The sequence below is a fragment of the Mytilus edulis genome, chromosome 4 (genome assembly GCF_963676685.1).
Source record: "Mytilus edulis chromosome 4, xbMytEdul2.2, whole genome shotgun sequence".
In the NCBI taxonomy this organism is placed as follows: domain Eukaryota; kingdom Metazoa; phylum Mollusca; class Bivalvia; order Mytilida; family Mytilidae; genus Mytilus; species Mytilus edulis.
Window position 1 is genome coordinate 78,548,731 of NC_092347.1, and position 15,684 is coordinate 78,564,414.

The 15,684-nt window shown below is 30.7% G+C and overlaps 1 protein-coding gene across 1 annotated transcript; it reads left to right on the forward strand.

The window, feature by feature from the left end:
* The first annotated feature begins 8,720 nt into the window (after nucleotides 1-8,720).
* Nucleotides 8,721-11,748, forward strand: LOC139520645 (acetylcholine receptor subunit alpha-like). The gene is made up of 2 exons (XM_071313473.1): nucleotides 8,721-9,834; nucleotides 11,266-11,748. The coding sequence occupies exons 1-2, from the start codon at nucleotides 8,830-8,832 to the stop codon at nucleotides 11,443-11,445; spliced, it is 1,185 nt and encodes a 394-aa protein (XP_071169574.1). The 5' UTR covers nucleotides 8,721-8,829; the 3' UTR covers nucleotides 11,446-11,748.
* Nucleotides 11,749-15,684: the final 3,936 nt, after the last annotated feature.

Sequence of the window (15,684 nt, forward strand, 5' to 3'; positions counted from 1 at the left end):
ATCGTGCCTTCGTCACTGTTTCATGTAAGATGATGTACTCTCAGGAAGATTACATCTTCATTACTATAAATAAAGAACACGACCAATGCCCCAATTAAGCGCAAAACGAATACCCCGAGGCATAGAATAGTTAAATCAATCTAGTCGTAATTCAAATAATAAGGAGGTATGCTTTGATTGAACACGATGATTTTAAAATTAAATCATATTTCTTTTTCGAAATTAAGGTTTAAAGAAAACATTATTTAGAAAAATAATGCCATGACAAGCTTAATAATAAACACTTATACCACTTTTAGTGAAATTTCGAGAGGGAAATCAAATTCTAGTTTAATAGAACATTAAATTTGAAAAAAAAATGTATTGAAAAAACACCACAATGGTCAATGCTAAATAAAGAAAATGAAGCCACAACACACTAAACGGATAACTAAAATCTGTTTTCTGATCTGTGGTCGGGATGTTTTCCCTTTGACACATTCCCTGCTTTAGTCCATTTTATATTTCGGAGTATGACGTTCAGCATCATTATTTAACTAGTGAATTTATAGTTAAGGGGACAGCTGAAGCACGCCTTTAAATGCGTTTTTCTCTCTCGCTTTATTAAAGACCCATTGGTGGCCTCAGCTGCTATTTGGTCGGGTTATGACACATTCCCAATTTCTATTCTCATTTGTAAATATATTGTCAACTATGAATAATATTCTTTTTGTTAGAATCTGGATAACTGAAATTAAAGTATGATTTGGTACTTTCTTAATGAGGAATTTTACCTCTACATTATGCGGTGTGGAACCACTTATCCAAAAGTTCGATTCAGGAACATTTGTGTACCTTTCTATTCATATAGGTTTAGTTTTATTAGAACTTTTAATTGGTATCATATTTGCTCATAATCTTGCTATGCCTTGTCATCTCTGGTCTTTATTTCTATATGTTGTTCCTTATCTTTTATATAATTATTCTTAATACTCTCAATTGAATATGCCTCCTAAATTTTTTGGCTTTTCCATTTTGATCCATCATACTGTACAAAATCATATATAAGAGTTTTCCTTCTAGGATTGGTCTGGATGAAATGCTGGTTGATTCAGATGCTCGACTTGTTGTTGAATATAACATGAACACATTGTCATAGAATCTTGCAACACACTTTTAAAATATTATACTTCAAAAACTCTTAACACTGTTAAGATAAACAATAGTCATAAAATCAATCATCTAATATACCTTTCTTTGTATATATATATTCTAACAAAATAAGATTTTGAAAGCCGAATAAAGGCCTTTGTGGTCCCACTTTTTAATTGATTTAAGTAACATTCTATGCTTGGTTGACACCGTGATCTATGGTATTAATGTATTTTAGAACTTGCCAAGGAACGCTCATAATTAAGAATGTAAAAATATTTTTTTCTCTTCATAATATTCGAAGACAAATGTCATCCTTCTTAGAAAAAGTATGTTTTTGAGGTTGAAATAAGCAATTTTAGCGTACTTGTAGATTGGTAGTCACTGCAATCAAATAAAACTTTTAGTTATTATTGACAGGAAGTCGTATAATAACTAATAAATAAGATTTAAATTAATTTTCTGAATGGAAACGTTGCGTGAAAGTTTGTAATTTCATCAATTACTATCACAATTTTATTCAAATTTTGATTTAATTAAAACTTAAAAAGTTCCTTGTTTTCATTTAATTTTTTGATATAACTTATTCCATACTTGAAACACGCAATACCATTCGATTTGCATATGGCAGTCATACATTGTTTCCACTAATTAAAGCTTCGTAGTTAATGTCAATGAACCTTTACAATTGGTAAAATGTAGCTATCTACATATTTATCTAAACAACACGTTGTGTAATTCAATTTTTACCATCTTGCAATATTCTTAATTTTTTTTCAATTGTATTGCAACTATATAAAAATGAAATTGGAGGAATACCACAAGATGAGATTTTTTAACTGAAATGTTTTTATTTCTGTTTTCTCAACTCTAAAGTGACATATCAATTAACAACTATTTAGTCCTGTTTAATGTTAATGCAGAAAAGTAATTCGGACACATCAAATTTATAAAATGATATTTTCCTTTTGCTATGCAAGACAACTACTGAAATGTCAGAATAGCAAATAAAACTATATTTGAATACTAGTAACTGAAAAAGTATGAATAGTACTGATTTATCACAAGTAAATATTGCAGATGTTAAAGTAACAAATTCATGGTTTTATTTCAAAATTATGTCAATGTGAAAGTAGCTTTTCAAAACAAAGTTGAAATGCAATGAAAATCCCATAAGGTTGTATTATTTAGTTGTCTACGGTTAATTGCATCCGTTCATGGAAGCCAATCATGTAAACATTTTTCGAATATTTGGGTGGAATTAAGATCCGTTCCTATATCTCCATTGGAGTGATACTTTTTGTTCTTATACGTCGTTATTTTGTCCATATATCATATGAGTTATAGCTGTTGAATATATTTTGATGAATATTGGTTGGTTGATTGATTGATTGTTTTATTGGACTGTGTAACTCCAGTTTCCAGTATTTTGACTCCTTTCTAGCGGTCATTGTTTTATTGGTGGAGGAATCCGGATTACCCATAGAGAAGCACAAACCTTCGGTATGAAAACTGCCAATCTTATTCAATTCATTTATCCTGCAAAGTGCAGAATTTAAACTCACATACTTAGTGTTGACAAGCTAATAAAACAGAAGTGGAACTATTCAGACCACTCATCCACCTTGACACTTTTTCTTCTCGAGTTAGAGTAATAGAGTAACAGACTATATTTTGGTGAAGACACTTAGAAACCATTTTACATCACTTATATTATTCAATTTGAATTGCAAATTGTTGGGTTAACGTTTATTGTCAAAGATTGACAAGTACACGCCAAATTCCATGATGGACATTGAAAGATAACAAGATCAGCGGATTATGTAGAATTATGTGGTAGCACAAACTTTCTATCTGTTATCGACACCGGTGTAAAACAATGCAGGAACAAAGTTTGTGGAATTATGTAAGTATAGCTATGAGAGTAATACATCTTTTACATAAGTGATGATACTTGATTTTGTAAATGGTCACATATTCAATATGAACAAAAAAAATACTGGTACGCAAATTTGATAAGAAAATAGTAATCAAAACTCTTGATTCTTATTTTGATATTTTGATATCTAGAGGAAAATCGAAAAATAAGTCACATGTAAAGAAACACAAAGTTTATTTACTGACACTTTTCGTGGACCGTCTTCTTGGAAACTGCAAATTTATTTTCTAAAACCATTTTCAACATTTTTGTCTTTCTGCTCATAGTTATATGTCAGACAAATATGATAATTTATAAACTTTCAAACTTAACATGTATCAAATTGTATCATCAGTAATATAAAATTGTTTTAATTTTTTATATTTTGTGCCTGTCATTAATTTAACAATTCTTGAAATGTCTTTTTGATGTGGCACATTAAACGTAGAAGACAAAGGCGTTTTGTGTTGAAAAGACATAAGTGTGAATAGCATGAGACCAATCTATTAGGGAACTAGGTATTTAAATACTTTTATACTTTGGTTTATTATCATATTAAGCTTACCATATTTGGAGGAGGACATCTTTCGGTATTTTTGTATAATACCACTTTACGTAGTCAACCGTTAATTGTACATACTCTATGTAAATAACAATCGCAATAGTAAAACACAATTTATATAAATATTAATTTTGCAATTTGTATGAATGACGTTAAATAAAACAATTTATTTACGTAACAGTTTGTATTAGAATTAGTGTAAACATACGATTTACCATTTGTTTAGAAAAAAAACCTCTTCTAAATTTAGTCAAATAAACCATATAAACTTTTGTAAAGAGTTTTGTCAGTCTTCCCAATTGCTGCTAATATTTAACTGAAGATTTCGAAATAAATATGATCAAAGTGATTACTACCAAAAGTTTAATTTGAAAAAACGTAATATCCGGCCATACCAACCAATTATGTACGGTTTAAAAAATGAACATTTTTTTCTGCTGCAGTTGTTTATCCAGAAGGAAATCATGCGGGAAGTAAGAGTTAGTTAATTGAGGTAAACACCAATGAAACATCGAAACGACGAGAAAGTTATCATATACTCATCTACAACTCCCCATATAGTCTTAATTAATGGGCAAAGATTCTTACCATAAGGTAAGATATCAAAATAGTTGTGTGGCTCAATCTACAAAATCAAGCATCATCACGTAAGTATATTACCTAACACGAAAACTGGTAAACAAAGAAAAAACGAAAATGATAACAAATGGACTACATGTTCGTATCTTTTGGAACATAACGTATAATTTTGGATTAAAAAAAATCATCAAGGAGACATCAGCTACGCTCGAGAAAAACAGTTATCACGCTAAATCAAACATAAATTTGAAGAGATTTGAAATTAAAACAACATTTAAGTTTTGCCAAGTACAGTTAAGGCTGCTCTTGTCTGGGGGATAACAACCTAAGTGTTTCGAAGAATTCAGAAATTAAGGAACAGTTGTATGTCAACACATAGTGCTGACAACTGGACTGTTGATAACCTTGGCACGAAACAGCCACCTGCAATGTCATTGATCTTGTGGGTGTAAAATCTTATCAAAGATACATGGTTTTAACTACTTCAATTGTGTATGTGTGTGCTAACGCGTCTCCCGTGCTCAAACACGAGCCAGTGGTGCAGTAGCTATATACACCATCAGTTTACTTTGTGTTGTGATGCCACCAAATCAGAAGAAATTTGGTTAAGTCCAGCGGTTTGTTAAAATTTTGTTCATAATATAATGACATAAATCCAGCATCTCAGCCGAAATTTTACTCATTTGATGAACACAAAGCTGAGACAAGGCATTATAATAACAAACCATTTGACATATTTCAACTACTTTTGTACAGATACCAGTACACAATGTAGTTGATAACCAAATGTTATTAAAGATCCGACATCAAAAATGACAAAACAAATAAAGCATAGTTTTCCCCATATGTTCAAATAGTTGGAGCGGTATGTTATCTGTTGTTTTTTTTTCATAGACACATTCAAAATAAACCAAACACACCTCAGCCAAACAAATAAAATCATATAAAAGAGAAAAACAAGAATTAACAAAATCCGCAACAACCTACCAACAGAACAAATAATAAAGTTAAAATAAACTTAATATATAACTGTCTATTCTAAGTAAAGTTAAATCCAAAATGAATTTACCGGTTGAAAATAAACAAATAAAAAAGTATTATGTAAGAATAATAAATCTATGCTGTCCTAAACCATTGAAAGTAGAAAACAAAATGTGAAATTAACTATATTGTGAACAACATGATCTTGTCTGACAACTGTTATAGGAGTAAAATGATTTTAAAACATCAACAAAAATCAGAAGTCGAAATACAGACAGAAAACACTATAGCCAAAAGTTAAAAGACAAACGACATTCTGCATTATGTCACACGGAAAATACAACATTTAATATTATGAATCCGTTAAAAAATATGGATGGCATCCCCTGTATATTTAAAGTAAATAGTTCCTGATTGCGTAGTGTAAGCCGTCAAACGTCTGTTTAACAAAGTTATTTGGTATTAGATATGTGCACACTTTCGATGAATTTTCTGATATTTAGAAACGGTAGATTTTTTGTGTAGTGTATGCTTTATAAGTCAAGCAGTTAATCGTTTCCTTTTCTTTTATGTTTTTATTTGCTGTATTGTTCCATTTTTTTATCACTAATTAACCTTTTCTATTTCCCTTCTTCTCTGTGTAGGATATTCACCTACGAGCACTCTAAACAAGTTTTGATTTGGAATGCTAATAAGCGGTTTTAGCAGATCTACATGCTCGTCAAATAAACTCATTTTCCTATCTGCAAGAATCCTCTTAAATTGACGAGACATATGATATTCAGTTAATGGATATTTTATCTAATACTATACAATTAATGTCTTTAAATGGAATGACTTTAAATATTAATTAAGCTGTGTCAAATATTATACAATAATTGAAATTAACGCGAATTCATTAGTACTAGCGCACGGAACATTTTGCTGAGAAGTTTCCATTTGTAATTAAAGCTATTGAACTTTACTTTCGGTACAATTAATTGACACAGCAAGTGTCTTGAAAGTAAACGTCTGGTTACGTCATATGAAATAAGGTAAACATTTTGTAAATATTCTAGCTGTATTTAATTTCAGAACACTATATACTAGACATTTTAGTAAAGGTAAGCAATAAACTCATCATAGATACCAGGATTGAAATTTTGCAAGACGCGCGTTTCGTCAATATTAGACTCATCAGTTACGCTCGAAAAAGTTAAAAATGAAAAACAAAGTAAGAAGTTGAAGAGCATTGAGGACCAAAAGTTCCTAAAAGTTTTGCCATAAGCAATCATGGTAATCCATTCCCGAGGTACTAATAAACTTGTATAGAAAATGTTTAAAACCTCATCTGATATACCAGTCTAATAGTTTAGTTCTCCAGACTCATGTTTCTTCTACGTAATATTCAACAGTGGCACTCGAATCAAAACAGATGAATAAAACATTAATTGCAAAGTTGAGGAACTCTGTAAATCAAACTTTAAAAAGTTGTTTAAATCGATTAAATCAGAGTGTAAAAAACGTAAGTGATTGGAATATGATTTCAACATTTTGAAATCATTTACTTCACAGAAAAATGGCAAAAAAAAAAAACCCGCACTCTTATGAAAGTTCAAAACGGAAAGACCGTTTCAATTTTATTTTAGTCAACACTGTAGTGCGTACTGATGTGTTGGCCTGTAATACTCTAGCAGATGGAAAGTTCAGAATAAGTGGCGTCAATCCAGTAGCCGTTATGAAAGTAGTTATAAGAAATAATAGTGTGTTTTATGTCTCTTTATTCCCAAATGATACTAAACTGGAGTCGCATGAAGAGTTGTATGTGCATATTTGTTCTCAACTTTACAAAAACGAAATGCTTGATTCTATCAGTTAAAAGAAAAACGGAATATGCTGAAATATTTCATTATCTAATACATGCATATTTTCCTACAAATACATAAAAACACGTCTTTTAAAACAACCAAGTTTGACTAATTGAATTAGTAATCACGGTCGTCAAATTCCCAGAGAGATGGTGAAGTATAGGTTCCTATTTATATTTATGTTAATTTAATCATCTGGTTTTATTTTATTGATATTACATTACATTAGAATAACAGCGTGTTTTTCTTCTACAGGAATGAACTAAGCGTATAACTAGTGGTTTGCTTGATTTAAACTTTGTTATCACTGGTTGAAATGCAAAAAGCATAGCGGAATGGCAGTTTAAATGTTACTACAACAAAAAAAGTCTTTATCATTAGTTTTACAATTTAATCTAAACAATAATTCTGCATTTGTTGAAACTGTCATTCTTAGGATGACAAACATTTCTTGTTCACTTTTTTTTGTTCTTTAAAAGTTGAATTTCACAACGCACTTGATACAAAGACAGTTGAATAAATGTTAAATTTACAAAACCATGCATTGTTTAACCGTCATAGGATATAAGGACTGCTAAAATAGAGCATTATTCAAAACAGGCATATTTGAAAAGTAGGTTTTAAATAAACAAAAATGCATATTTTAAAAGAAACTGAAGGTGATGATTTGAATATATGATGGTGATCGTGAAATGTCATTAGTTAATTTAAGGTGTTTAGTATATTTATGTAAGTTGTATAATCTGATTTAACACTTATAATATACTATTTGAATATTAGAAAATGTTATGCAGGAAATATTTGTGCATTACTTGTTGATTTTCTATTTTTCTTTATAATTGGTTGTTGATTTGTAAGATATTAATAATCAATCTATAAATGGGTCTATTTAGATGAAGGTGAAGGGTGACAACTTAACCTGCCACTGGAGTGTTTAAGCATGTTTGGTAGGGCAAAATATTTTGCCTCGAAATATGCATATTACCGGTTGCTTGAATACATTTAGAAAGTGCTCTGTAACGGTCAAATAGAAAGACATAACTCCATCTTCAACGATTTAACGTCCAATTCTGACCGGACGTATGTTCGTATTAATCTATTCGCCACGGCCATTGGGACTTCGTTGTTAGCATTAATTATGTTGCTGGATGTGTGAACATATTACTATACCCCAGTCAGTCAGTTTTTTTTTATATACAAAACATGAATGACTTATTTAATTCTTAGGTAAAACAAAATGTGGCCTCTTAAATTATTATAGTGAATTTCCTTTCAGTTAACCATTAAATGTGAAATTTCTACATCTCAAAGCTTTTTATTCTTAATATTAAAAAAGAAATTACTGGGATAACACAAATATTATTCTGAGTATTGAAAAAGTTATTATTATTACCTTGTAGAAAGTTTACTTTTTCTTGTCATTGTACTTCTTTAAATTTATGTTTGTCTTTTGTACTAGTATAAGTTTATGTTGCCTTTTCAATTTAGATTCAACATTAATTAGCAAAGATGAAAATGTATTTAATTAGTGTGTATGCCCTCACTAAATATTTAACGACTGATGATCAGTATTTGTTCTTGCAAATTTGAATCTCACTATTATTTTAAGTGCCTTATTTATTATAATAATTACTATTGATATTTCCAAAGATATATACAAAAAATGTTGACAATTGATTATTTTGTCAAAACTTTAAAATAAAATGTTAATAATTACATTCTTTTTTAAATTTAGTTCTGTCACAGCATTAATTGATAAATGAGAATAAAAGTCGTTATTTAAAAATAAAATAAAATAAGATATATGAATCATGCCTCGATATCGATATTTCAGTGCAGATGGAAATTTCGTTGTTACTCTGATGACTAAGGCAACAATACATCATACCGGACTGATAATATGGGAACCTCCAGTAATATATAAAAGTGCATGCATCATAGACGTAGAATATTTCCCGTTTGATATACAGTCATGCAAGATGAAGTTCGGTTCATGGACGTACGATGGGAATGAAATAGACCTTGTTCACATATGTTCTGAAAACCAGGATATAGCAGGCGTATTATTAACCAATGGTATAAATTTTGCTGACTTCTATTCTAATGTAGAGTGGGATGTATTGTCTGGGACAGCGATAAAAAATTTCAAAACATATCCGTGCTGTCCAGAACCATATATTGACGTGACATTTGAGATAACAATGAAGAGGAAAACATTATTCCATACAGTAAATCTGATCATGCCTTGTGTTGCAATATCTTTTTTGACAGTAATTGTGTTTTATCTGCCATCAGACAGTGGTGAAAAAATAACCCTTTCTATCTCAATTTTGCTGTCACTGACCGTTTTCTTCCTTTTATTGGCAGAAATAATTCCACCGACTTCTTTGGTGATTCCACTACTAGGAAAATATCTTTTGTTTACAATGACTGCAGTCACTTTATCCATTTTAGCTACCATTATAACGATTAGAATACATTTCCATTCACCCTCGACACACAAAATGTCCACATCGGTGAAATACATATTTCTAGATCTTTTACCAAAGTTAATGTTTATGGAACGTCCAAAGCTAGAATCAAATATGACAACTGAACATAATACAAATTATGCAAATCAAAACACTGAAATGGACAATATAAGAACAAGACTTCTAGTTCTAGAAGAAGAGAAGTCGTGTGAGGGCAGCGCTGAATCTGGAGTAGAAACAGATGCATCGTTACCACCGCAGGATTTAGACTACTATAAAATAATTGGCCTTCGTAACCTGGATCGCATCGTGGACCATATGAAAAGACAAGATGAAGAACTATCTGTAAGTGTACTAATATGTTTTCATTTATTTCTTACATAAATAGACATATAAAATTGATTTAACTGAAGTAGCATTGCATGTAACTCAAGTCTTTTAAAATCAAAATCGGTCAATGCATATTTCAATTATAACATAAAGGGTACCAATATTTGCTGCAACAGATGCCCATTCCGACAAATAAATAGTGCATACCACGATATTTTCTATCAATTATTAAAAAAAAAGAGGATCAGACTACAAAAGGAACAAAGGTTCATAAGACTAGTGATTCATACTCATCGGATTTTGTCTAATGCTTAGTCCATTTCTGTGTATGTTACATTTTAATGTTGTGTCGTTATTCTCCTCTTATATTTAATGCGTTTCCCTCAGTTTTAGTTTTTACCCCAATTTTGTTTTTTGTCCATAGATTTACGAGTTTTGAACAGAGGTATACTACTGTTGCCTTTATATACCATCTTTTGTTTTAATGTGAATCAGTCTTTTTCTGACTAAACATCGTATATAGTTCTTTGGTTTTAAAAAAGCAGATTAATTTATTTTTAAAAAGAGGAGGGGAAAGACACTAAGGAAACAATCAAAGACATTTTTTCGAAGAAAAAACCGGCAATACAATGGACCAAAAAAATAAGCATAAATAACACATGCACGTCACGCAGAACGTAAAATGAAGCAAGACTAGGTCAATGTCCATGATGAAATAGATTGATTGGATATAAAGAAAGTCATGTTATTAAGAAACGTCTTTGGTAGCTTTTGTTTGTCATACCATAATGTTTTGTTTTGGTTTTTTTGAGATTTGTGTTTTGGAGATTAGTGTTTTAATTGCAAATATTGTAGTGTTTCTGTATTATTAATATACATTCAGTTATAGAGTATGGACGTTTCATACCGTGATATATTATAGAGACAAATGTCTATTGTTGAAGACAGTATTTTGAGTTAGAAACTGATGAAGTTTACTATAGTTTTGTTATAATTTGTCCCAAAAGTAATACAACACACTGTAAAGATATTATTTAGAATGAATGAGCAGGTGGCATTTTTTAAATTTTTATTTATTTTCTTAAAGAAATGCACTACGAAATAACTGTGGTCTCGGAACTACTGTGACCATCATATACATTAATCCTTATCTCGGAGATAAAACTTCCTTTTGCATAAACTCTTGTGAGAACGTGATAATGTCTGCATTTCCTGAGGTATCACATATCATATTATGAGGCCCTTGATTTTCTGTAATGAGCTGTTTCCCATTTTGTTTTTACGAGGTGTCTCATATCTGACTGTACGGCATGAGATTGAGCACTGTTCAAGTCCTTTCGATGACAGTATGTTGTTTATATCTATCTCTTTGGTTTGTAGTTGTCCGATTGACCGTCTTCCGTCATGTCATCAATTGAAGTTCTTACATAAACATTTCTTTTTCAGATTAGAGAAGACTGGAAATATGTTGCCATGGTGATTGACCGAATGTTTTTGATAATTTTCACTGTAGCTTCTTTGATTGGATTTTTTGGTGTTATAGCACAAGCACCAACACTTTACGATACTCGAATTCCAGTTTCTGAATTTTTATACAACAGAAGTTACTGTGCATATCCTACTTAAGTACAATTCAGTTGTATTCCAAAGCTGATATTATGTCTTTCAGAATGTCTTTCAGTATATGTTTTTAATTTTTCCTTTTTTAAATATGCAAGTTTTCGATTTGAAAACCTTATATGTGATAACAATTATATTAAATGCTCAGCTCTCGTTAAAAGAGAAACTTTCTATAACAGGTTTATCTTAATTCATGCATTGATAGATAATGGATGCATTCCACATTTTTTCTTATACAAATATATTTACTTTTTTACAATTGTTCTATCTAATATACATGTATGTTTTACTTATAAAATGAGGAAGTGATAGCGACACTTTATCTTTTTCTTCTGTAGAGAATCGTCTACAATGTCTTATATTAAGTGTGTTTTATATCAGTATGTGTACATAATTATGTACAATCAAATTTCTGTGAGTGCAAGCCACTAAGATAAACACCATGTACATAAGTTGTGTACTGCCATGTACACTGTATGAAATTTGTCTCAATCGTAATTTTGCCGCAATGCCTTATTTCTGAGTTCATACAATAATCATAAACACTGTTCACCTCAATATTGCTTTACAAGTAAAATGAACATTATTTTAAGGGGACGGATATATTTGCAATGAAATACCATTTCGGCTACTTTCTCCTCGGAAGAAATAAAAATAAGAATTAATTTGAGAAATAATAGATGTGGGACACATAAATAACTCATTAATCTGATATAATTTCACGATCGCCATCAGGTATTAAAAATATATGTATATCAAAAATGTATACAGTATATTTAAGTTCAAAAGCAACGATTGACCAGGCAGTTTCGCATTACTTCTGTTTTTATTAAATAATGTAATATACAGACAGAGTGGTGGATATATTTTGCAGTTTGTTAACATCAAATATCGTAGACACATTTTAAAATAACATATCTAGAACATTTGTGCTCCTTTGACATTGGTTTAAAGAAATTCTCTGACGTAAAAGTAAACATTCTCAGGAATTACTCATCAGACAATTATTAAGTGTCATATTTACATTGAATGCCTGCAGAGTAGTTCATTTCAAGTTAGTTTTGACCTGATAGAACGTTTGGAAAAAATAACTATGTACTTTGCAACCAATAAGCTCTCAAAATACGGACCACCTCTTTTTAACACCCAGTCGTCAAAATAGGATAAACAAAAACAAAATGAAACTAACGCTATATAATATATAGATTTCAGACAAGCATGTACCTGGCTACAAATTAATAAAAGCTAAAAAGGAGAAGAGAGATACCAAAGTGATATTTGAACATATTCCATAACAACTGACAATGTCAAGGCAAAATAGAAATATGACAAAATGAAAAACAGTACACAAAACAAAACATAGAAAAAACTAAGCAACACAAACCCTAAGACATCACCAAATTAATGAGCCATGGAGCATGCCCATATTCTTACCGTGAAACTTGAACTAAGAATAATTAGAATCATCATAGATAAGTTAAAATAGAAACATGTTTTTTTCATTACAAGTGATATAAAAAAATGTTACCGATTTGAACAACACAGAAATGAAAAATTAAAAAGCACAAAGATCACAAAAACCTAAAACAAGACCAACTGAAACTATTTTTTCACAAACCCAAGGGTCATCCCAATTGCTCTGAAAGGGTTATTAGATGCTGCTTCGTACTTGTTTATTCTTCAGTATAGAAAAAAAACTATTGTGTTGTCAATATGTTTTCCTTGAACAACATGTGTTTGTCTGCGGTAACTTGCACACAGTTTTGAAGTAAACTTACATACTAGGCTGTTGAGAAGTGTCATTCAAAGTTACCAGGATATTAGAAAGAAGAAAATTTCGTTATTGTCTGGATGCGGTTACATGAAGAAGGCGTCATACAAAATGCTTAAACTTACCATTTGCGTCAATTCAAGGAAAGAATTAATATACAAAAATTAAAACATGAGTCATTATGTTGTTCTTTTTTAATCATTTTTTTTCGTCTGTATCTTATCAAATCAGTAAATAAATATCACTGCTGTCAGCATTCACAGATGATAGACTGTTGTTAAATACCATGCAAAAGTGGAAGTGGTCCAAACTAACGGTTGCTATTATCATGCCGATCTTTTGATCACTACTTATAACAGTAAGTGATGGGGTAATACTAACCCTTTGATCTTATGGAATAGGTAATGACAGCATAAACCCAGACTTGTTATTAAACATGTTATTACCTAAAACATTACTTACCCCTATTATAATCTAATCTTATCAATTGAATTTGAGGATTTGTTTTCTCTCTGTCTGATGTCTTATAACAAACATGCTATATAAATTGAGGAAAGCACTAAAACTATATTTTTAGTGAATTTTAACACATATGATGAATTCAATAAGTTTGTATAGACAAATCCCCACTTATCTTATCACTTTAAACGATACTAGAGAATTATTTTTTTGCCAAAAACATATAAAATATGTCAAGTTACTTTTACGATCTATTGTTTACGCTTATTTTGGGGGCATCATTTGGCGTTCGTTTGATTAGTCGCTGTATAACCGGTTTTGCAAATATTTGATGGTTAGAAATATATGACAGATAAAAATATCTTGTTTTGTACTAGATAATTCCTCACTGAATTAGTTTTCAACATGTCAGCTCCATAGATAGCATTCCACATGGAGACCTGTAACCGTAAACAGACAAGCACATTAGTAAAACTCCGAGTCATTTAGTTTAAACTCGTATCCTTAAATGAATTTTGCTTTTAGAAGTTGCAAACATAACGACTTTTGTTTGGCGCGTCCGGTTATCAAAAATAATTATATTTCACATATGAGGTAAGAGATCTTCTTATAGATACGAAAGATACTTTTATACATATCATAACGTCAAATTGGTGTAAGAATTCAGTTGTAAGTTTAACCATTAAACGACATGAACAGCTGAGTTATGAGTTAGAAGGTGTAAATTTGATGCAAAAGTCGTTTATCGAAGTTCAAAGCTCATAAACACATATATAAAAATATATGTCAAGGTATACAAACCAAAGGAACGGTACCTGGAGCATCCACATAATAATCGTCTACTACTATGCTTGCGAATCCACTCTCAGTCAAAAATGGCATGCCAGAATCGGGATAAGGACTTAATCAGTAAATTTACAGATCAAATGACAATAACAGTACTGGTAACTAAAATGTAAAATAACAGAAATACTGAACTCCGAGAAAAATTCATGACGGAAAGTCACTAATCAAATGACAAAATCAAAAGCTGAAACTTATCAATGAATTGATAACAACCTTATAGCAATGACGCTGACAATGACAACATGTCGCTTGTGAGCTGAGATACAGACACATCTTTTCGGTAAACATATGTGTGATGGTGACTGTAAAACTTTTGTAGTGTCGATTTTAGTTATTCGTCCTTTTTACTCTGTGATCCACCATGTCAAAGACCAGGGCTAGGGATGTTTTACAACCTAAAAAATAAGTGAAATATTCTTCAGAATATACGTATTTTTCAAATCTTTATCGAAAAGTGATTCTGTAATATTTTGTCACCCTTACATTTATTCTTATTTTATGTACCCAGTACAATTTGCATCAGACCTACTCAGTCAGATTGCAGCATGAGGACCTGCAAGCTAGATGGTAAATCCTTTTCAGTGACAGATTTAAACAATCAGTAATACTACGTTTGACATTTGGCTGTAACAAAGCATAATCAAAGCTGGTTTTCTGATATATTAAACAACAACAAAAAATATGAGGCATATGAGAAGCAATAAGCAATATAGTATTCAATTGCCTTGAGGTGACCTTATCCTTTGATCGTGGTATCAACCAGCTGGTTCATATTATTACAAGGAGAAGAATTGTATAATATTAGTTAGGACAGATTGTGAGTGGTTTTGTTTTTGTTTTTTTGTTGTTGCTATAAGCAAGGAAGAAAATATCCATAAATAATTCCAGCTATTAACTTTCATAGATATGATTATAAGTTTGACTTTTCCAATACATTACAAGGAATTTCAAAAATATGGTAAAAGGAGTCTTCCAAAATATGGTAAACAATTAACAATAAACTGGAAACAAAATTTATTATTAAAAAAAAAGAAGTTTGATGCTAACTGAATAAAAAGTAAAATGCCAAAAATATTGAACTCCGAAAAAATTCACAAAAAAAAGCCTTTTTTCAAATGGCAAAAAAAAAGAAGCTCATACACATCAAACAAACGGACAACAACCGTCAT